The following is a 24,937-nucleotide window of genomic DNA, read 5'->3' on the forward strand; positions in this document are numbered from 1 at the left end:
ATTTCAAGAGACTCTAATGGAGACCTCAAGAAGCCTATTAAGAATACAGAGTACAGTGAGCCCTTATTTTTGATTGATTTTTATCTTTAGTTCACCTAGGCAACAAAATGGACTTTCAGAGTATTAAGCAACATCTGCTGAATAATTAGTCTGTCCCTTGTACCTCTCAACTGTCCAGATTTTTGCAGAATGTCCAGATTTTTCACCTCATAAAATTCGTGGTTTTATGGTAAATCAGTGAGGATTGAACTCATTAAATAATGATATATATTTGTGTTTCAGACTTCATTCTATCAACTTTCTAAGTTTAAAGTTTAAAAGAGCAATATTTAAAACATACCCCTAGTTTTGAACCTATGACCCCATTAATTTAGGCTTGTCCTGATTTCTTGTGCTAACACGTTAAGAGGTATGCCCTCATGACAATGTTTTCATGAGAGACAGACGTATGTTACTTTTGTCAATGACCAAGAAGATACTAATAATATAAATTTGGAGGATTTGGATAGTTCACCCCCACACTGCAAAAAACACTTACATTTCAGTGATCCTCATCATCAGGGGTTTAATCCTGGGTGAGTCCTAGTGTAAGGATTTACTATATCCTTGTTTCAAAAAACAAGAGGACTGTATATTAAAATTATGCTTGACTTTGCTGTATTGCTGCCTATCAAGCAATGTAGCTGCACTGTTTGCTTTCTTTCTCTAAATATCCTTTCAGTTCCTTCAGTAGTTTGTCCGTGTATGCACAAGCACCTGAAACAAAACATTTACCCCATGTCCCCTTCAGCAGTCTGTCACAGTATGTACAAGCATCTGAAATTAAACATTTACCCCATGACCCCTTCAGCAGTCTGTCCATGTATGCACAAGCACCAGAATGAAACATTTCCCCTAATGACCTCTTCAGTAGTCTGTCCATGTATGCACAAGTACCAGAATAAAACATTTCAGCCAACAACCCCATCAGCAGTCTGTCCAATTATGTACAAGTACTAGAAAGGAACATTTCCCCCGATGAGTGCTTCATCCATGTCAAGGTCTGCAAAACTACCAGAATGAAGCATTTCCTCAAATGACCCCTTCAGCAGTAGCAAACATGTAATAGAGGCTCAGATTGAGAAGAGATATAATGAGAATGTATGGCATGCCAAATGAGGTCCACTCTCAACTATACCACTTTGGTGGGATTTCAAGTCCTGCTTGAGGGAAAAAAATACCTCAGGTCTCTGAACACTGATTCTCACCCACAAATTGTTGGAACAAAGATCTTCATGATTGATATCAACTACTTTCAAATGTATTAGGGGAAAAATGTGCTAACACCACAAAATAAGGCTATAAATTGATTTGTATGAACACCTTCTTAGTTATTGATGTAAAGTAAAATGAAAACATATTTACTTGCTTCTTCAGTATTGTTACAGCCATGGCACATACTATATGTTGTCAACTTGGCCAAAAAAAAAAACAGGCAGAAACTATGTCAAATCTGCTTCAACCAGAAGATGTATGAATATAAAATTTGCATGGCAAAGAGCAAACAAGGGCCTCTGTTGTTAAGCAAACTGATATACTGAGATCTTATGTAGTAAAGACCAAAGATGGTCACTGTTACTAAGATGCTATAAAACCATCTGTGCAAAAGTTGACTGTTTTCAGCTCAGAGGTGTGATGTGACATTACCTGATGTGGACAGTCTATAACAGGGACTGATGCAAATACCTGTTGGAAACACTGTACCTGATTTGCAGAACTCTTCTGAATGTAACATTGTTCCAGTTGGTGATTTTCCTAACATTTTTGATGTTCCAAATTGGGACACTACATTAATTGCCATGTCATTATCAGCTGTAACTGCTTCTACCAATAGTGTTGTAAGTTTTCAGGATTAAGAAGACCTATTAAAATACCAAGGAGATGGTAGGATTATGCTACCTGATCTGACTGCAAAGGCTGATAACCCGAGGTGCTATAACTATGTATATAATCCTTGCTCAAATGTTATGCAATGTCATATAATCTGTTGAATGATTCAGTGTGTGATCTGCATTTCATGTGACAACCCTGATATAGTATAGCATAGTCAATGTTATCTGTGGTTTGTGACCCTTTTCGCACATCTTATGGAGAGGGATGTAATAATGTGCTTCTAAGTATAAGTACTTATAGGGCTAACCTGTGTGTTGGGTATCATATGGTTCTTCCTGCTTCTGTAGTTGCCACCATGACATTAATTAGAATGGCTTTCTTTAGCATTGTCTGCTGCATTCTTTGTTATACTATTTACTGATAGGTCTGTGTTAGTCCTAAAAACCCAAACATCACAGAAACCACCTTTAATGGTAAGTTACACTTCTTTTGACTCTGAAGAATTCACATAAATTGTCTACAAATAAAAACTGTCATGAATAATTTTAATAGGAAATATTTCAGATTTCATATACAATGTACTCCCTGACCAAAAAAATAGACACTGTCTTATTTACTACAATATATGATTGGGCTCAGGATAGAAAATTCAGCCATTAGTAATCTATTTCATTTTGTTTCACATACATACACTGCTTCTGGCAATCCATGCTCTCATTTAGCTCTTCTCAAGTGACCATAGAGAAGTTGTTTGTATGCATATCTCCCCCTCGACAAACCATTTTTGACTGGATATAGAGCTGATATTTTACAGTGATCAAGTAAAGAAATTATGTCTCGACTAATTTTATGTACACAAACAACCTCCCTCATGACTGATCATTTAACTGTGAGCAAATGATGCTTAATTGCTCACAATTAAATGATCAAGCATGAGGGAGGGAGCAATTAAGCATCATTTGCTCACAGTTAAATGTCAGCAAATGGTGCTTAATTGGTTTTCCATATAGACTAACCATTATATCATCATTTTAACTATGTACAATTCTGATCTTTGTGATAAAAATGAAAAAATAAAGTTTGCCCATAGTAATGCATTCAATTTTTTCACATACACAACCCTTTCATCCATGATCATTTACCTGTAATCACATGATAAGAAGTAAGTTGTGCTCAAGCACAGAGTAGTCACCCAGTCACCACCTTTTGAGTAGGCACACCTTGGATTTTTGATTGTGAACAAACTAAGAAAAAAAATTGTCCCCACAGATGATGAATCAAGATTATTGCACAAAAACAAACAATGAAACCATCCTGTTCCTCTCAACTAGGACCATTTAACTGTGATCAAGTGACAGTAAGCTAGCTGCCTTCACACACAGACTAACCCAGCAGACACAAACCATTTTCTTATTGAATATTTGCTGTGATCAAGACACTGTTTTTTCCCATTGTGATTTATTCAACTACTTTCACATACATACACTCCCACCCCTTGTAATTGTTTAACTTTGATCAATGAAAGTATATTATATAGTTTTACCTCCTCTCCCAGATTACCACCATTTAACTCTGTCCACCTTCATTATTGTGATCAAGTGAAATGTTGCTGTCCATGTCCAAAATTATGTTTTCAGCTTGGTTAATACATACATACACATACTATTATCACCACCTACACCGACATCCTCATCAATGTTTAACTGTGATCATGCACTACCACCACCACCCACATCCTCATCATTTTACTGTGATCATGCACTACCACCACCCACATCCTCATCATCGTTTAACAGTGATCATGCACTACCACCACCAACCATATCCTCATCATTTAACAGTGATCAAGCATTACCACCACCACCCACATCCTCATCATCATTTAACAGTGATCATGCACTACCACCACCACCCACATCCTCATCGTTTAACAGTAATCATGCACTACCACCACCCACATCCTCATCATTGTTTAACTGTGATCATGCACTACCACCACCCACATCCTCATCATTGTTTAACTGTGATCATGCACTACTACCACCCACCCACATCCTCATCATTGTTTAACTGTGATCATGCACTACCACAAACACCCACATCCTCATCATTGTTTAACAGTGATCATGCACTACCACCACCACCCACATCCTCATCGTTTAACAGTAATCATGCACTACCACCATCCACATTCTCATCATAGTTTAACAGTGATCATGCACTACCACCACCACCCACATCCTCATCATTTAACAGTAATCATGCACTACCACCACCACCCACATCCTCATCATTGTTTAACTGTGATCATGCACTACCACCACCCACCCACATCCTCATCATTGTTTAACTGTGATCATGCACTACCACAAACACCCACATCCTCATAATTGTTTAACTGTGATCATGCACTACCACAAACACCCACATTCTCATCATTGTTTAACTGTGATCATGCACTACCACAAACACCCACATCCTCATCATTGTTTAACTGTGATCATGCACTACCACAAACACCCACATCCTCATCATTGTTTAACTGTGATCATGCACTACCACAAACACCCACATCCTCATCATTGTTTAACTGTGATCATGCACTACCACCACCACCCACATCCTCATCTTTAACTGTGATCATGCTTCATACTGATGGCCCACTGTAAACATCTACCTCTCTCAAAAATGCAAGCTCACAAAAGAAAATAAAACAAAACTAAAAAAGATACCTACTTTTGAGGAAAGCTGCATCTCCTGTATGAGTTTAAATCCTGCCTCTGACTTGGATTGTACTCTGTGACATCTCTGTCAATCATTATTGGCACTGGCTATGTCCATGTGTGACTGACACTTTCTCCTCTTGCATGACCACCCTTACTGTCTATAACATTTATTTTCAGTTGCTTTGTTATTCTATATTGATTTCTACACTTCCTATGGTACCTTTATGGGCAAAAAAAAAAAACTTATTATTTATCTGAAAACTTTTACTCTGTACTATTTCTTCTTTTGAATCACCAGCCATTTCTGGTATGCTCTGTCACAGTACTGTGTAACTGATCTGTATATAATATGTTTTAGCTATGTCAGATAATAACTATATTGTTAATAGCCACAGTTAATTCTCTTTGTAATTGATTTTAATGTATGGAGCTTTTCTCCCTGGGCCTCCGCTGAAAATGGACATACATCCAGTCGGACTATCCCGGTCAACAAATGTAAAATAAATAAAATAAAATAAAAAAAAATATATATATATATATATATATATATATATATATATATATATATATATATATATTTATATTTTAGGAGTAGATAGGAAGCAGAATAGATGGATCTGTTCTGGTATAAATATCCTTCACCAAATCCAGACCTTCTGCATGATATCAGTGTTTAAGCATAGCAGATGCCTTGATTATTCAAACAACTTACCATAAAAGACTGCAGCTGTGCTCCATCTGTTACATCTCTGAAGTTCGTCCAGATGTATTGAGGTCAATACACAGTCATAAATAATCTTTCTTCATTAACAGTATGCCTTTATATGTGCCTCTCCACTGGAAACACAACTTACTAAAAGCTTGTCTCTGTACTAACTTAATATGTGGATCAGCATTATGACGTGCTTATTTGCTGGAGTTAACAACTTTAACTAAATGGAGCTGCTTCCTTTGAGTAATTCTAACAGGTGGTTTTCTTTACTTAGGAAAGCTACTGTTATTCTCGGTGCACACAACATATATGCAAAAGAAAAAACCCAGCAAGTTATTAAGGTTGTTGATTACATACGACATGAAAACTACACTACACCGCTTCTTCAGAATGACATCATGCTTCTTAAGGTATTTCTCTCAGCATGTGACATGTATTTTTGTTTCTTTCTTTTTTTTTTAATGACTTGTAAAGCACACCATAGATTTCTGCAGTGAGTAATTATGTTACGCATTCATATAGTGTCAGAAAGTAACTAATTAACAAAAAAACAAAAGAGACATAGCTAACTTGACTCAGCCACAGCTGTAACACTGTTAAGGTACATTGTTTAACAAGTACTGAGGGAGTGGTTTAAAGTCAACTGGTAAGCACATCTTGCTCAGTTGTTATTCTCATAAATAGCACATTCATGATAAAAGACATTATGCTCACTTGTGTCATGTTATACGTCAGTCTTCTGTTTTAATATATCACCATTGTAGCATTTACTTTTTTGCATTACCCCCAAAACTTACAGTATCTCCGAATGCACAGTGCATTTTCATCAGGCACTGCTGAGTGAAGTTGCCCTAAATAGTTAAACAGCATCTATTCTTCATAATGTTAAGAATTTGCCAGCAACAGAGGTGAAAACCTATCCAATTTGTCAGCCAGTTGTGTAAGATCAAACCTCAGCATAGTTTTATAAGGTGGCTGGGAGCTCAAATGCTCAGATGCATAGTACTCAATGGTGATACATGGGAGAATATATGAATGTATGAAAAATCCATTGACATATCTAATAGGAACACTTAAGTATAAAAGCAGAGTATTTAAAAAAATGCAAGTATTGTAGGATACAACCAATGATAGCTTAGTAAAAATTACATGATGAACCAGTTAACACTTGACCGGTTTAGCTCTGATTTTAATCATTTATGAAATTAAAGCTGTATTTTATACAGCAGATAAAATAATCATTTAAAGTCATTGCTGGCAATGAAATGTTTTTCATACTGATTTTTAACACAAATTTACTTTTGTGGTGAGTTGAAATAATAAATGTATTGGTAAGAGAAAAGTTGTTTCTTGGTGATTATTGTCTTTGACCACAAGCTGTCAAATTCTGTTATATAAGTGATCACAAACAGTAGTCATTGTCTATACAAAGAAAAGTTTTCATTTGCACAGATATACACATTAAATATGATCAGTTATATATAGGTTAAGTACAACCAAAAAGCAATCTGAAAACACCAGAGGAATTATTTATAAAGTAGTTATGTAGGTTTCTAGCTACTTCATCAATTATAATGCCTTGGTGAACTTTTTAAATGTTATCCTAATGATTTCTGGTGCAAAATACACCACAGGTATGCTCACCATTACTAGAAATATATTATACATGCCTCCTCTAAAACGTGCACGCTGAATGGCCAACCCAACCAGCGTGCCCGTTGTAAATCCCTCAATATACTAACGGAAAAAGGTCCGGTCGCCCGGACTTTTTCCATTAGTATAAAATACTGTCTCGCTATGTTAAAAGAGTTTAACATAGTGACACAGGTTTAAAAAAAGCAACGCAGATCTCCGTTGCTTTTTATAAAGCTGTCTCGCTATGTTAAACTCCTTTAACATAGCGACATGTAAAGCAACGGAGATCTTGCGATCTCCGTTGCTTTTTTTTAAACCTGTCTCGCTATGTTAAACCCATTTAACATAGCGAGACAGTAAAAAGCAATGGAGATCTTGCGTTCTCCGTTGCTTTTGCCCACAGCTCTGATGTACTGCGTAGGCATGCGCAGTACATCAGAACTGCCGCGGAACACCAGACAGCTGTGGAAGGGCAGCAAAGAGGCATTATACAATGCCATTATTTAAGAAAAGTAATTATTTCTTTTCTTAAATAATGTCATTGTATAATAATAACTCACTTCTGGTGGGTAATGCTGGATTTACCCACGGTTGTCTTTGTTTGGTCCCTCGGGCTTCGCCCTCGGGACCAAACCACGCCACCGTGGGTAAATCCAGCATTACCCACACCCAGGCGTGGGTTATTGCTATATTGCCTCATATATATATAGTACTAAAAAGGGTGCTACAATCATTTAATAATTAATGATTTCCACCTTAATTTACATATTGGTGACCTTAACATTACTGTTGCAAAATAACCTAATTTTGTTATGAGAAATATCATTCATTCAAAATACAAATATAGTCAATATAGTATACTATGGGACATGCCAAGAAAATATATGCCACCAGTTTCTGGAAAAAATGAATCATGCGATTATCTACAGTTCAGACAATATATATATATATATATATATATATATATATATATATATATTTTTTTTTTAGTTTACAATGGGGATTGATCTATGCCAAGCAATATATATATATATATATATATATATATATATATATAAATATATATATATAGGTCTGTGAATGTGTGTTTTCATCACTTGCATGCAAAAGATGCGGAGCTGATATTCCACCAGCCTTATCTGAGGTATATGAACAGACTATGATATTCTGTTGGTGATCAGCCTGAAGCAAGTCCTATCTAAAGTGCATAATTCTTACTTGTACAATGGTTTTCTCCATGTCCAATTATGTCCAAGTCCTGTCCAACTGAGATAACCTAATCCTCGATTACAATGGTATAGAATTTATACATCAACACCATACTGACAGACACACACACACCAATGCAAATATACCTTAAAATCCCCAACTCCTACAACTGTTCCAACTATATGATTTTGTGTGATGCCATGGTATTCTCTACCAGCTATCCCAGTATCACTGATCCTCATTCCATTTACAGAATAGCATCTAATTCCATTTTCTCCAGTCACTATCCCAATCATCAACTGATTGTAGAATACAGTGACCTTTGATATTTGTGAAACACTTCACTCCTTGAGCAGGAAAATGGTAATGAAAAAGGTGACAGAAAACTTATTCCTTGAGACCTAGCTTCTTTTTGGATGAAATATATAACAATAAAGTACTCATTCATATTTTCCTTATTAAACAGTGAATAGACAGTAATTGCCTGAGTACAGATATAAAGGCAGACACTTTTTTCTTAAGTTTTGCTGTTAAGAAAGATTACATTCATTGCAGGCCATATGGAAGGATAACACTGCTTGGTTTTCTTACAGTTGGAAAGAAAGGCCAAACTGACAAAACAAGTACAGATTATAAAGCTCCCCAGAAACAACGAAGATATTGCCTCGGGGATAAAGTGCAATGTAGCAGGTTGGGGCAGAGTAAACGCTGCATCATCTTCCATCTCCAGCACACTCCAGGAAGTGGATATGTACATAATGGACAGGAAAATTTGCAAAGAAAAAGAATTCAAACGTGTAGATGATACAGTACTTTGTGTTGGAAACACCAAAAATAACAAGACTACTTTCAAGGTAACACAACAATTTTCCTCAGTTTTCAAAGGCAAATATATATTCAGATTTCTTACAGATATTTTTTTTTATATTTGAATACTACTTCTGTTAAACAGTGTATTCAGATGTATGTATTTATTTTTGCTTTTCTGATTTTACCTGGAATTTTTCTTCACGCTTCTGATTCCCTCATCTCAGCTGTTTTGTGATTCTTGTATCCAAAGGTCCTCACTTCCTCCCTACCTGTTAAGACACTACCTTCCCAAAGTGGATATTCTGCCCTTGTTTTAACTGTTACAACGGCAGTCTGAACTAGTGACAGGCAACTCTTGTTATCCTTCATAACATGATTGTTTAGATCACATTGAGTATAGGTGTGTGATAATGTTAGAAAAATCTATCTTGCCCTTCACCCTAAACATTTAAAAATGTATAACAGCATTTCTTCCAACCATCTGCTAGATGTTACTAAAGGACTGAACACTAAACTTTTCTTCTTACTAAAAATGGAGAAGTGATGGTGAATCCGCAATTCAGTTCAGTGATATTCATCCTTTGTTTTCTACACCTAAGTGGCTCCCACACCTTCTGTGAGCTAGATGAATAATAAGAAGGTATTATATTTTGCAAGGTATCATGTACTGATATAATTGCACCGATATAAACTATTTAATGTTTTGCAGAACATTCCCCCAGATTTGGTATGGAGTATTTGACTACTTCCTCAGGATTAGCATGAAAAGTGTGTGTGTGTGTGTGTGTGTGTGTGTGTGTGTGTGTGTGTGTGTGTGTGTGTGTAGTGCCCCAGTTAGAATTACCCAGGTTCAAACCTTGAACCTTGGATACAAGGGCCTGCATTCTCCAGGGAGTTGGAGTCCAAATTCTCTACCCACACCACCACTTTTGTGATTCAGGGAGTGGTGCCCATAGCTCTCAACTGTCTAGATTCCACGAATATTTGGCTCATATTTTTGATCTATTCCCCTTAAAATTTTGTTTTTTTGGCAAAACAGTGAGAAGGGAATTCACTAAATAATGATAGCCCTTTAAGTTTCAGTCTTTCTATCTACACATGGTAACACAAAACACTATTTTATCAACTTTCTAAGATTATACAAGCAATATTTAAAATGTGTTCTTGGTTTTGGGCCTTTGCCCCCCGCCCCCGGCAATACATTTTGGCTTTTTCCACATTTCATTTCTTCTACTGTGAAACTGAGAGATTTAGTTGTGTCAAGTGGATGGTGCAGTGGCAGTGTTGTTGCCTCGCAGCAAGAGGTTCTCTGGTTTGATTCTTGACTGGGGTGCATTCTGTGTGGAGTCTATATGTCTTCCCTGTGTTTGTGTGGGTTTCCTCCCATGTTACAACAACATGCATCTGGAGCAGTTCTTCATGGGTCTCTGTTGAAAATTATTTGTTCCAAGTTGGATTTTCCCAGTCAGAAAACATTTTACAAGGAGCTCAGAGCTTCAGGGGAAGAGATGTTTAGCGCTGCTTATACCAAGTCTGTTTGCACTGCTAGCAGCACAACAGGTAGTTGTCTTCCTTTTAATGCAGAAGGCTGTAGGTTCTACTCCCACATTATGCAGATAGATCACTGATACTGTACTGTGTTGTAATTTAAAGGGAGTAGATGCTGCAGTACCCAGTAACTATGAACCTGTTATCAGTTTGTCATCTGTTCCCCATTGTAATAGTACTGTCTTATCATTTTTTAATGTAACATAGGCAATTTATTCTTCACAGGCAACAGCCACTTTATCTGTAGATGAAACAATGAAATCTAAAGTTGTTTCCTAGCAGTACCCTCTTCATTAGTTAGAGATCTCTTTAATGCGGAATTATTTAGATGACTGACTTCTACAGAGATTTTGCATATTTACTGATATTGGTGGATTGTAATATCAGAAGTTTAAGTGGCCTTTTATGATTGAAAGTTTCTCATATGGGTAGTTTTGTCATTATTGAGTCATATATTTTGTTTCATTGCTTACTAGAAGACTGTTCAAAAAGTACAGTTGTGTACACTTACCATAAATGTAGATGTTCGAGTGTATTCACTGTTGCAGTCATCACACTTGGGTTACCTGCCTGCAGGTAGCCCTCAGTCGGCCCAAATACCAGAGTCTTTGGATTTCTGTGTCGGATGCTGTTGCCTCTTCCATGACATCAGTTCGTCAGGGGTATAAACCATGCAGCCGAAGCCATTACATCAGTTTTTCTTGCTCCAGATGTCAGGAGCCCCCAAAACAGGAAGCAATTACATGGTGTGGATCACCTCCAGTAAAAAGTAAATACCATTGCCATAAGACATAGCCAAAAAAAAGGATAGGTAGAAAGTATAGAAAAATCAGGGGGCTGGAGGGAGGGTAACCAGGACTGCAACAGTGAATACACTCTAACATCTACATTTATGGTAACTGTACACAACTGTACTATGTTCTTCGTGTTTCACTATTGCAGTGATCACACCTGGGTTGATTCCCAAAGCTGAGGAAGGGTGGAGGCTGTCAAGAATTATTAGGGCTGGCTAGCAGGCCTTGTAAGACTGCTGTAGCAAGTCCAGCTCTGGATTTAGAAAAGATAGGTAAGTGGTAATGCTTTGTGAAGGTGTGTACTGAACTCCAAGTTGCAGCTTCCAGGATATCCCTGGTAGGGACTCCCCTGAGAAATGCTGTAGAGGTGGAGGTAGCCCTAGTGGAATGGGTTCTGATCCCCTGTGGGGTAGGTTTTCCATGGTGCTTGTAGCAGAAATGGATGCAGTGTGCTACCCATTTGGAGATGGTTTGCTTTGGAATGGCCTTGCCATCTGACCCTGTAGCAAAGCTGAATAGCAGCTGGTCAGAATTTCTGAATGGTTTAGTCCTGTCAAGGTAGAACCTAAGCTGTCTGTGCACGTCCAAGGAGTGCAGGATCCTTTCTCCTTTATTCTGAGGATTAGGAAAAAAGGTTGGTAAATGGATGGATTGGTTTAAAGCCACACTGGATACCACCTTGGGCATAAATGATGGGTTAGTCCTGAGGGAAACCCTGTCTGCATGGAAGATAATGAAGGGTTCCACAGCCATAAGGGCCTGTAACTCAGACACTCTTCTTGCTGAAGTGATGGCTAGAAGTAGGACTGTTTTCCAACAGAGGAATTTTAACTCTGCTGTAGCAGTAGGCTCAAAAGGGGGAAGCGTGAGCTTCTATAGTACAAAGTTAAGGTCCCAGGCAGGAATGGAAGCTCTCCTCAGGGAGCTTAGATTGTTAGCTCCTCTCAGGAACTGTTTGAGCAGAGGGTGAGAGAAGTAATGAGCTGAGATGGCAGAGGCATGAATCTTAATGGATGAGAAGGATAGGCCTTTGTGGAGCAGCTCTGCTAGATAATCTAGGATTTGAGGTAAGGTGGGCATGGCTGTGTCCTTTCCCTGAGACTGGCTCCAAGAACAATATCTTTTCCACTTTTCTGAATAGGATTTCCTAGTACTAGGCCTCCTGGCCTCAAGGATGACATCCAGCACCTATTTGTTGAGGGTTGCTGGTGATGTATTCAGGGACTAAGCCCGGCTGCTTGGTTCAGGGTTTGCAGCTGAGGATGCAAAATCTGGCCCTCCACTTTTCATGCTTGGATGTGGGGAGTTTTGGTGCAAATTGGCTCAATTGATGGTTCTGGGGGGAAGCAAAGAGGTCCACCTCTGGCAACCTCCACCTGTGGATTAGAAGCTTGAATGAATTGGCTTCCAGTTTCCACTCGTGCGGGTCCATTAGATTTCTGCTTAAGTTGTCTGCCAGTGAATTCTGTTTACCTGGCAGGAATTGAGCTTGCAGGTGCACTTGGTTGCTCAAGGCTGTGTTCCACAGAGCCATGGCTAACCTGCAGAGTGGGTAGGAATGAGTTTCCCCCTGCTTGTGTATGTACCACATGACTGTGGTGTTGTCTGTCTTTATCAAGAGTTGTCCTGGAAGGATAAGGTATTTGAAGGCTGTCAGAGCATTCTGTACAACTAACATTTCTTTTTTATTGATATGTAGGTGCATTTGTCCTGGGCTCCATTTGCCTTTAATGCATTTGCCTGCCATGTGAGTCCCCCACATATAGCCTGATGTGTCTTTTGTCAGGGTTTGGGCGCCAGGGGATTGAGTGAAAGGGATTCGCTTGTTGTGGTTCCAGGCCTCTGTCCACCAAAGAAACTCTGTCTTTAGGCAAGGAATAATTGAATCACTGTTTCCAGGTCCTGAGAATGTTGACACCAGAGACTTTTTAAGTACCATTGAAGTTTCCTCATATGCAGTCTTGCATATGGAATTAGGAGAATGCATGAGGCCATGAACCCTAGGGCTTGCAGTATTTTTCTTGCAGATAGCTGGGTTTGGATGGCCAGTAGTTTGAAGTAAATTGTCAAATAAACCTGCTTTTTTGGAGTGAGGAATGCCATCTGGGGAGTTGTGTTCAAGCTTGCTCCCAGGAATACAATTTCTTGGCTGAGTACCAGATGTGATTTCTTTTCATTGATGGTATACCCCAGAGAAGCTAGGAGTCTCTTTACAAATGTCAGGTGCTGAAGTAGCAATTCATGACTGTCCACCTGAATCAAGTAATCATCCAAGTATGGGTAAATTTGAATATTTCTCTGCCTGCAGTATGCAAAGGCTGGAGCCAGGCACTTTGTGAATACCCTGGGCGCAGTAGATAAGCCAAAGGGAAGTGCAGACAAATCACAGAATTTTCAAAAACCACCTGGACACGAGCCCAAAACGAGGATGTGTCCAGGGAAACCCAGACGTATGGTAACCCTATCTGAGACTGTAGTCTTTGTGGTCTGTTGCCCCTGGCTTTGAAGTGAGATGGCCTGGGAGGGGCTGGAAAGGATCAGTTCTTCGAAGGCCAATGCCTACTGAATCTAGGTGACTGTACCTGTAAGAAATGTTTAACAGTTTGTATAGATTTAGCTTTTTCTTCCATCTTTTTAAGAACTTCTTCTGCTTTTATGCCAAACAAACATTCTTGATTTAATGGAGCATCTAGTAATTTTGCTTTGACATGGTCTGGCAAGATTTGTTCCCATGCCTTCTCAGAACAGATCCAGTGACAGCAGCCCTGCAAGATGCTTCTAAGGCATCAAAACCACACTGCAAGGTATGTTTACCAACTTGGTTAGCAGAATGCGTTAACTCTTGTAAATCTTTATTTTCTGCACAATCAGGAATCAACACCATTTTTTGTTTAATTAGTTCCATAATATGCTGCTGGTACTTCAACATGTGAAAATGGCAATTTAAAGCTCTGATGGCAAGAGTTGCAGAGGTATATACCTTCTTACCTCATCTGTCTAAAGCCCTAGAATCCCTGTCCGAAGGGGTAGGGTTTTTTGGCTGTAGTAGCCTTAATACCTTTAGGTCCCTGGGAAATGGTCTCTGGATCAGCAATAGGATTTTTAGAGAGAAATTTGTGAGAGTCAGGTACTCTGTAGTACCTGTCAGGTTTTCTAGGAGCTGGAAGTATCAGGGGTAAGACTTGATTCCATGAAGACATTATCTACAATATCCAGGACAGGGGGCATAGCTAGAGGCCTGTGCTGAGGCAAGTCTAAAAATTCCCTGAGTCTTTTTTGACTGAGGGTAGTCCTGGCACTCCCAGTGGAAATGCTCTCTTAGGGTATGCAAGGTTTCACCAAAAGAAAAGTCCTCTGGAGGGGAGGCAGAGGGAATGGAATCCTCTGCATCTGAATCCTCATGGATGGATAAGGCTAGGTCCTGGCAATCAGAGGGGTCAGAGTCATCAGACTCATGTCTGTAGAATCAGAAGGAAAATCAATTCTTTGTCTTTCAGAGGGGAAAGGCTGGCTTTCCCTAATTAAAGTAATAAGGTCTTCAGCCATTCTAAGCATTTGTTTCTGAGGCATGGGAGCTTGAGAATGCGCTTTGGTCATCGGTTTCCTAGGCGTAGTGCGAACACTGGGCCTGAGAAATTCAGTAGTTTTAGTCAAAAACAAAGTAGTCGGATTAATATGAGCATCAGAAGGCATGAATACACCTTCAGAAGCCAGTGCCTGCACAGCGTCTCCGGACCCATCCAAGGTAGAGACAGCTGCAAGTTCCATATTCGAAGAAGCATCTTGCAGCATACCAGACTCTGAATAGGTCAGAGGCTTGTGAATCTGTAGAAGCTGGTATCAGGGACTGTGAAAGCACCTCACTGAGTACCGGTGGACTAGCAACTTGCTTAATGGAAGCATCATCGGCAGTTTTGGACCTATGCGGTCTGTCTCTGTCTTTATCCTTACATTTTTTCAGAAGATCGGTAGTCGTATGGCTTAACAAAGCCATTTCAGAATACAGAGAATGACAGCGAAAGAATTCAGTGACAAAGATAGCCCGATGAATAGTTCAGGCATTGAACAAGTCACAAAACTGATAGCAAGGAACATTGTGGTCTGGGCCTAAACAGGTGACGCAGTAAGAATGAAAATCTCTGTGAGGTATTTACTTTCCACAGGCAAGACAATTGTTAACTTTTTCTGACATCGGCTAGAGCAAGGAAAAAGGATCCCCAACAGGGTACTTAGCTTTAGAAGACTTCAGGTTTGAAACTCGAAAAATGAAAATTTCAGGTAATAGCCGACCGGCATTTGCGAACTGCTTCTGCTTTGGGCTCCCATGTGGCATGAAAAGCTGATGTAATGGCATCGGCTGCATGTTTTATATCCCTAACAACCTGACATCATGGAAGAGGCGACAACATCCGATGCAGAAATCCAAAGACTCTGGTATTCAGGCCGACTGAGGGCTACCTACAGACAGATAACCCAAGTGTGATGACTGCAACAGTGAAACATGAAGAACATCTACATATTTAAAACACATTCTAGCAACTGGTGCTGTATTATACAAGGAGTATAATTTAATGCAATAAGGAAGATGAATCAAAGAATGCATACATGTATGCATGGCCCTAAAAATGTGTTTGAAAACAGCCCAGAGGAAAGCGTGAAAGGCCCAAAATCATGGGCAAGTGTTAAGCTTTACTCTTGTTACCAAAGCAATGGATGAAAGTAAAACAGTTCACACCACATTACCTTGACCTGACCAAGCCTTTTGGCACAACCCCCTACTCAAATGGAGTACAAAAGATGAATAATGTAGGAGCAAACACTTGCATCACTAGCTGGATTGCCAAATAGGGGAAGACACCAGTCACCAATGGAGTCCCCCAGGGTTCGGTGCTAAGACTTTTTCTGTTTGGCATATACATCTCAAAAGTAAAAGGAAATACCAAAGGGCTTTGGCCGTCTAAGCTTGAGATGACTGCAAGTTAGGAGCAGTTATTGAATCCCCAAATGACTTAACCATCATGCAGGAAGGTTTGTCCCAAATAATAAGTGGTGTCAAAATCATGACAATGCCCTCTGAGAACTGACCCAGTTGTTTGGCATTTGGGAACTTGTGTGTACAGTGACCTAACCTTTTACCAGTATGTGCCCAGCATTATAAGAAAGCCTTTCTGTATTGCACAACTTATAAACAAATTGATTGTGACTAGACCTAGAGATGTTGTCCCCCCTTTACAAAGCACTCATTAGGTCAATCATTTTGTATAATGCCCACTTTGGCATGTATCTGTCCAGCCCCATGTAACAATTGGAATACCTTTAGAGATACCTTACTAAAAGGATACAAATCCTAAACAATAGATCTTGCATGGACCACTTCAAAGATTTATTACTATACTCAGTATCCTACAAGAGTGCTTAGAGGTGACATGTCTGGCATACAAGGCATCCTCTGACTTAATACAATCAGCAAGTCAAATGGCATCAGAAATACTCAGTCCAGGTATCTAAACTGAATGTTGTGGAGAGATTTTTATTTATCAGAGATTACCACTGTTCCAGAACAGACTATCCATAAAAATAAAACAAAGCTCATCTGTCCATATTCAAATGCAACTTGGATCTAAGGATGGGTAATAGAAAATGTACTCCAGGATTTCCCCTCATGCTACTAATGGATAGCGGCAGTTCCTAAATGCTGCATCCCTTACATGGGCCCCCTCAAATTATCTAAGGTATGATCACAGTTATTCTCACTAGGGCTAATATCCAATTATCAGCCATGGGATAGGTAAGACCACTCAGAAAATGTTAATTCAAGCACCTATAGGGGACTGGCTAAGCTTAAAATGTTCTCCGGGTGAACCTATGTTGTGGTAGTAAATAGTTATAAAAAATTGCCCCTTTTAGATCACTAAGTGCCCCTCTCTCCCTCTGCCCACCCCCCGTCTTCAACAGCTTCCGGCGCCACTGATTATAATCAGAGTTAAATCACCTTGAAAAGTATTGTGTGTGACTTGTTTGTATTTATTTTAATGTCTGCTTCAAAACGATTTGTATGGTTATGTTTCTGCACATTGCATTACATTTTATTTGTGTTTATCTTGTCATTTTTACAGGGTGATTCTGGTAGTCCCTTGGTTTGTAGTGGCATAGCACAGGGCATAGTATCGCATGGTTTAAGAGGAAAACCAGTTCCTCCCAGAATTTTTACCCGCATTAACAAATACCTGGACTGGATTAAGAAGAAGATGACATAAGAGGAATAGACTCAAGGACTAGATATGGTTGGCTGAGTATTTACAATCAAAAAGCACAGTGAAAACCAACAGCTAACAAGAAAACTACCTTGCATCTTGTTCTGCATACCACTAATAACTGCAATGACTATGATTTCCTTTACAGATCTAGCTGTTGTAATGTTTTTATAAAATTTCTGTGTTCAAAAGTTTAGTTTTTCATATTTAGCTGAAAAGTCTGCATTTTATATCCAGTTCATAAATAAACTAGAGAATTCTGGTGAAGTTATTTGCAAATAATTGTTAATAAATGGTAAAGTAATAATTGGTACACATTTTTATGACTGATTATGTGATATTGAGTTACAAAGACCATAGAGATGAGGTATGACTTAAATATTAATTATAATTTCATCAAAAATTCAAAACACTTGGGTCAAGTGTAAGCTTATTAAAATGTATTACTTATAAAATTAAGGACATGGCTGCAGAACTGGTTCTTTGTCTGTGCCCTGCAATTTCAAAGAATGCAATGGAGTAATAATATAAATTTTGTAATAAATAAAATATGCAGGTGCTGCTTTGAAAAATGCTGATAACCAGTTCAAGATAAACAATGAGTGAACCAGACTTGGGGCAAGTTCTGGAAACCTGGTGACCATATACAAAATTGTGACAGCTTGTTAGTGATACAGAGAAGAAGGTACCTTGGTGTAAAGGGATAAAAAAATCCCTGACTATGACCCTAACTATGGCCCTGACAACGAGAGTTTAATCAGAAGCATGAACATCTGTCGAAGCTGTCATGGCAAGGATGGGTGTGCATTTATGGAAATAAGGGGATGGAATGGGGACCTACAATACCACAATCCCTAGAGGAGGGGGTCCACTGCATGGAACAGCTGGGGGACAGGTGTGTGTCTACCAAACCACTTTGGCAGTACATCTCATTGTGAAAGAGCACTGTGGTTTCCAATAGTGATGTAGGTCACTCATCCTTAGCCAGGGGAGGGGCTATGTCCATCTGACACACTTTTATTTGTGGGATGCCTCTGAGTACACAAACAAGTCTCATAGTTATCTGTGTGGCAGCCCTGCATGATGGCTTTTGCTCCAATGATGAGGACACCTACTATGGAGGAATGAGTTGTACTGGGAAAGGAGAAATAAGGATCACATATGGAAGCAAAATGATCCTGGAAAAAAATTCTCAGTTACCCACTGAACAGGAATAGTATATTTCAAGTAGAGATGAAGTCCTATCTTTCCATATCATTTCACACAGCTACCCTTTGGGTGGTATAGGAGTAGATTAGAAGACATATAATGTTCGTGTATGTCCAAATATGAGAGTCCTTTCTGGTATATTAGAAACTCTAGAAACTGTGTCATAAGACGGAAAACTTTAAGAATTAATAAAGACATTTTCTACTAAAGGTTCATAGATTAGTACTAGGCTAATTACCCTTGTGGGCCATTTTAAGCCTAGCCATTTACCCCATGTGAGAATCAAACCCTGCACCTTGTGTCTGCAAGGTAAACACCTTAACCATTTTGCCATCCTCCCACCCTAATCTTTTTTTAGTAAATTAGAAACATTATTTAACACAATGATTTACTAAGGAATTAAAAAAATATGTTCCAGCCTCTAGAGCAAACACAGCTGCAGATAAAAGTCAACAAATAATCCCTTGGTCAAGCTGGTCAGGTCAATAATAAAGAGACCTCAGTCATAACTCAAAGAAAAGTAAAATTAGCATCAAAAGTTAAAGCATGATAATAGTCGGAAGGCATGATACAGGGCCAATAATATCCAATAGGATCAAGAAACATGTCCAGAAACATGTAAAAGTCATTGAACAGTAGGGTTGTCATCTATCCATTTTTTCCCTAAGAGAATGTCCAGAAAACACTGTACAAACTCCAGTATTTTGTTTTAAACAACAGACTATCTGAGTTTGTTAAATCTCCAATTACACTGTGCTTTGGTTTAAAAAAAGCATTGTTATTGCAATGCAATCCTTTCAGAAACCAGGGAAAGGGGACATTCCGCCTCCCCCTGACATACGAGTGATATCACAAAATGGGCTGAAAGTGGGTAGGGTGAGAGGAAGCGATAGGCAGAGATAGGGAAAGTGCAAGAGGTGTGCTTTTGGTCCAGTTTTGGCCAGAAAAAGGTGACAGCCCTATGTTAAAGGTATAAGTAGGTCAAGATCAAAGAACAAGCATGATTACATTTACAAATCATGAAACTGAAATAGAAAAAATATACAAGGAACATGTACAGAAATAGCCACAGGATACAGAACAGGCAGGCAATTCTAAAGAGTAAGGAAAAAGCAGTACATAATTACAGGGTTAAATAAATGCAGGGCCAGAGTATAATGAAAAGGCGCAACACAACCAGCAGTTTGTGAACAGATAAGACTAGTTCAGCCACAAAACATGGAGCACACACTGCCCAGTTAATGAGTAACAACCAGCATGGAGCAGAGAACAGGAACAAGAGCAAGTACAGCAGAGCCATAAGCTAAAGAAGAGGTGCAGGCAGCATACAATGAAAGGCTAAGCACCAGCAAACACCCTGGGCCTACACTAACTGTACACTAAGGGCCAGACTCAATAAGAGCTACAGTAAGTGTACACTGTTCTGAGTGAACAGACAACACAGATATAAAGCACACTTCTTCCTCCTAATTTTAGGTTTCCTACTGATATTCTTTTAGCCGCGTTGGTACGGCGGGAACATTGTTACCTCACAGCAAGAGGTTCTCCCGTTTGATTCCCGGCATGACTTGGGAGTGCCTTCTGTGTGGAGTCTGCATGTCCTCCCCGCGGTTGGGTAGCATTCAAAAGACATGTGCGCGTAAATGGGCGTGCCTTCGTTGAAGGTTGGGTATCGAGCTGACACCTCAGCATTTCGTAAAAATCTACTGCCAATCATTAGCGGACGGGAGTTCCACTGTGGCGACCCCTTACCGGGAAAAAGCCGAAAGACAAACAACAACAACATTCTTGCAGCTTTAAATATTGACAGGGATTCAAAAAGGTTACCACAAAGTGTAGACTACATGTACACTTAGTGTAATCTTTCTGACTCACTAGAAAACACAAAAAAAGTGATAAGAATTTTAGTGAATACATATTGTGTACACTTAGTGTAGGCTTTATGGAATCTGGTCCACTGACACTGTAAAAAGAATAGGCATAACATAACTGCTAGGTATAGAGTAGCACCCAAAATAAAGGAGAATAGAAAAGGCATTTCTGAACTATAGAGGAAAACGTGTATCAGCACAACAAGGTTAAGTAATATGCAGAGACAAGCCCAGAGTAAGAGACAGGTGAAGTATGGGCACATGTCAAGTGGTGCAAAAGACACCTTCACAGAGGAAGAAACACCACAGAGTAAGGAATTAGCACAAGGACAAACATATAATTAGCATAAGGGCAAGGACAAACATATAATTAGAACAAGGGCAAGGACAAACAGAATTAGCACACGGGCAAGGAAAAATGCAGACTTATCCAAAGGTCAAGGAGAAACACAGAATTAGTACAAGGACAAACACAGAATCAGCACAAGAGCAAGGAGAAACACAGAATTAGCCAAAGGGCAAGGACAAACACAGAATTAGCACAAGGGCAAGGACAAACACAGAATTAGCCAAAGGGCAAGGACAAACACAAAATTAGCCAAAGGGCAAGGACAAACACAGAATTAGCACAAGGGCAATGACAACACAGAATTAGCACAAGGGCAAGGACAAACACAGAATTAGCACAAGGATAAGGACAAACACAGAATCAGCACAAGGACAAGGACAAACACAAAATAAGCACAATGATAAAGACAAACACAGAATTAGCACAAGGATAAGGACAAACACAGAATTAGCACAAGGGCAAGGACAACACAGAATTAGCACAAGGATAATGACAAACACAGAATTAGCACAAGGATAAGGACAAACAGAACTAGCACAAGGGCAAGGATAAACATAGAATTAGCCAAAGGGTAAAAACAAATACAGAATTAGCACAAGGACAAACAGAGAATTAGTACAAGTTCAAGGACAAACACAGAATGAGCACAAGGGCAAGGACAAACACAAAATGAGCACAAGGGGAAGGACAGACAGAATTAGCACAAGGACAAAGATAAGCACAGAATTAGCACAAAGGCAAGGACAAACACAGAATGAGCACAAGGGGAAGGACAAACAGAATTAGCACAAGGGCGAAGATAAGCACAGAATTAGCACAACGGCAAGGACAAACAGAATGAGCACAAGGACAAGGACAAACACAGAATTAGAACAAGGACAAACACAAAATCAGCACAAGGGCAAGGACAAACACAGAATTAACACAAGGACAAATACAGAATTAGCACAAGAGCAAGGACAAACACAGAATTAACACAAGGACAAACACAGAATTACCCAAAGGATAAGGACAAACACAGAATTAGCCAAAGGGCGTGGACAAACACAGAATTAGCCAAAGGGTGAGGACAAACACAGAATTAGCAGATGGGCAAGGACAAACACAGAATTAGTGCAATGACTAGGACAAACACAGAATTAGCACAAGGGGAAGGACAAACACAGAATTAGCCAAAGGGTAAGGGCAAACACAAAATTAGTACAAGGGTAAGTACCAACACAAAATTAGCACAAGGGCAAGGAGAAACACAAAATTAGCACAAGGGCAAGGAGAAACACAGAATTAGCACAAGGGCAAGGACAAAGACAGAATTAGGCAAAGGCCAAGGACAAACACAGAATTAACACAAGAACTAACAGAATTAGCACAAGGGCAAGGACAAACACAGAATGAGCACAAGGACAAGGACAAACACAGAATTAGAACAAGGACAAACACAAAATCAGCACAAGGGCAAGGACAAACATAGAATCAACACAAGGACAAACACAGAATTAGCACAAGGACAAACACAAAATCAGCACAAGGGCAAGGATAAACACAGAATTAGCACAAGGACAAACACAGAATTAGCACAAGGACAAGGACAAACACAAAATCAGCAGAAGGGCAAGGACAAACACAGAATTAACACAAGGACAAACAGAGAATTAGCACAATGACAAGGACAAACAGAATTAGCACAAGGGCAAGGACAAACACAGAATTAACACAAGGACAAACACAGAATTAGCAAAAGGACAAACACAGAATTAGCACAAGGACAAACACAAAATCAGCACAAGGGCAAGGACAAACACAAAATCAGCCCAAGGGCAAGGACGAACACAGAATTAGCACAAGGGCAAGGACAAATGCAGAATTAACACAAGGACAAACACAGAATTAGCACAAGGGCAAACACAAACTCAGCACAAGGGCAAGGACAAACACAAACTCAGCACAAGGGCAAGGACAAACACAGAATTAACACAAGGACAAACACAGAATTAACACAATGACAAACACAGAATTAGCACAAGGACAAGGACAAACACAAAATCAGCACAAGGGCAAGGACAAACAGAATTAGCACAATGGCAAGGACAAACACAGAATTAATACAAGGACAAACACAGAATTAGAACAAGGACAAATGCAAAATCAGCACAAGGGCAAGGACAAACACAAAATCAGCACAAGGGCAAAGACAAACACAGAATTAGCACAAGGGCAAGGGAAAACACAGAACTACCCAAAGGGTAAGGACAAACACAAAATTAGCCAAAGGATAAGGACAAACACAGAATTAGCCAAAGGGCGAGGACAAACACAGAATTAGCCAAAGGGCGAGGACAAACACAGAATTAGCACAACAGAGAAGACAAACACAGAATCAGCACAAGGGCAAGGACAAACACAGAATTAGCACAAGGGGAAGGACAAACACAGAATTAGCCAAAGGGTAAGGACAAACAGAAAATTAGTACAAGGGTAAGTACCAACACAGAATTAGCACAAGGGCAAGGAGAAACACAGAATTAGCACAAGGGTAATGACAAACACAAAATTAGCACAAGGGTAAGAAGGCAAGTAGTAAGACAGTAAAATAAGAGCAAACAATCGCATGATTAAAAATTAATAAACAGATGAAGCATAACCATTTAGTAAGGTACAATATAGTCACAGAATAAAGAGAAGACAGACATGAAAAAACAGTAGATCAGGGATATGCAGAGCATAGAAATGGGGAAATAGACACATATAGCAGTGAGTTATGAAACAGACACCATGAGCGAAAGGCAATTAATAAATAAAAAACAAGCAGTTCAAATTAAGCACACAGTAAGAAATGTAGAAAAATACATTATAAAGAAAGGTGACATGGTCACAAGGTAAGGAAGGCACATTAAAGCAATGGGTTAAAGCAATGTCAGCATCCACAAGTGTAAGGCAGAGGTATACCTCAGTGACTCAGTACACAAAAAGGAAAGCAGAATACCTTATTTAGCAAAATAGGTCTATTACAGATGTGCAGTAAGGAACAAGTACATCACATCCACAAAATATGCAAAAGGCACAAAAGAAACAGAGTAAGAAACAGGCAAAGATTCAGGCAGGAGTTAAGGAATAGGCATTACAGACCCAGAGGGTAAGAAACCAACACAGCAGCTCGACAAGGGATAGACATGATACAGACATCTTAATCTAAGTTTATTAACTGGGTGGGTCAATTAGTCAAGAGACAAAGAACAAACACAAATTAACTATGAGGTAAGTCACAGGCATTGAAACAGTAACAGATACAGGGTAAACAACATACGCAGTAAAACTATGCAGCCCAGCAGATCTACATTATAAGAAATGAGAAAAGACAGTCACAGTGTCAGAGGCAGACAGACAAACACACAGAGAGAAAAGAACAAGCAGAGGAAAAACTAAGGTCAAGAAAAAAGCACAGAATGATCATGGAATAAGAGACAAACAGTACAATTACTAGGTTAGGAAAAGGCACAACAGAACCAAACAGTAAGGGATATGTACAGAAGTGGTCAAAGGATAGCAAACAGGCAAAGAACAACTGCAGGGTAAACAACAGATTCATAAGTTGCCACAGGGTAAGTAGCCGATACAGATTAAGGAACAAGCATACATCAAACATAATTCATGGAAGAGATGGCAGCACAACCAAAGAATAAGAGAGTGGTATTTTAGAAAGACAGAGTAAGAATATGCACAACCAATCTAAACAACAATGAGCAGGTGTAACACAACCACAAATAAAGATCAGGTCCACAAAAGCCTCATTTCAAAGAGCAGGATCAGCTAGTCCTGGATCAAGAAGGAAGAGCAGCTAAGTCAGAGAACGCAGGACCTGTCACAATGGGATATGGGGGATCAACACAGCAGCTTGCTTAAAGAACTGGCATATACTAAACAAACCTGAAAATGGAACTTCAGATACTG

The 24,937-nt window shown here is 39.3% G+C and overlaps 1 protein-coding gene across 1 annotated transcript in view; it reads left to right on the plus strand.

Annotated features, from left to right (window-relative positions):
- LOC122788330 (chymase-like) overlaps positions 1–17,940 on the plus strand; it is a 118,961-nt gene extending 101,021 nt beyond the window's left edge. The window contains exons 3-5 of the mRNA XM_044055409.1: positions 5,585–5,720; positions 8,748–9,008; positions 17,423–17,940. Coding sequence (XP_043911344.1) covers positions 5,585–5,720; positions 8,748–9,008; positions 17,423–17,563 — 538 coding nt within the window. The 3' untranslated portion in view covers positions 17,564–17,940. The remainder of the gene's footprint in view (positions 1–5,584; positions 5,721–8,747; positions 9,009–17,422) is intronic.
- The last annotated feature ends 6,997 nt before the right edge of the window (positions 17,941–24,937 follow it).

The sequence above is a fragment of the Protopterus annectens genome, chromosome 13.part0 (assembly GCF_019279795.1).
Source record: "Protopterus annectens isolate FY-2018-M chromosome 13.part0, PAN1.0, whole genome shotgun sequence".
NCBI lineage: Eukaryota > Metazoa > Chordata > Ceratodontiformes > Protopteridae > Protopterus > Protopterus annectens.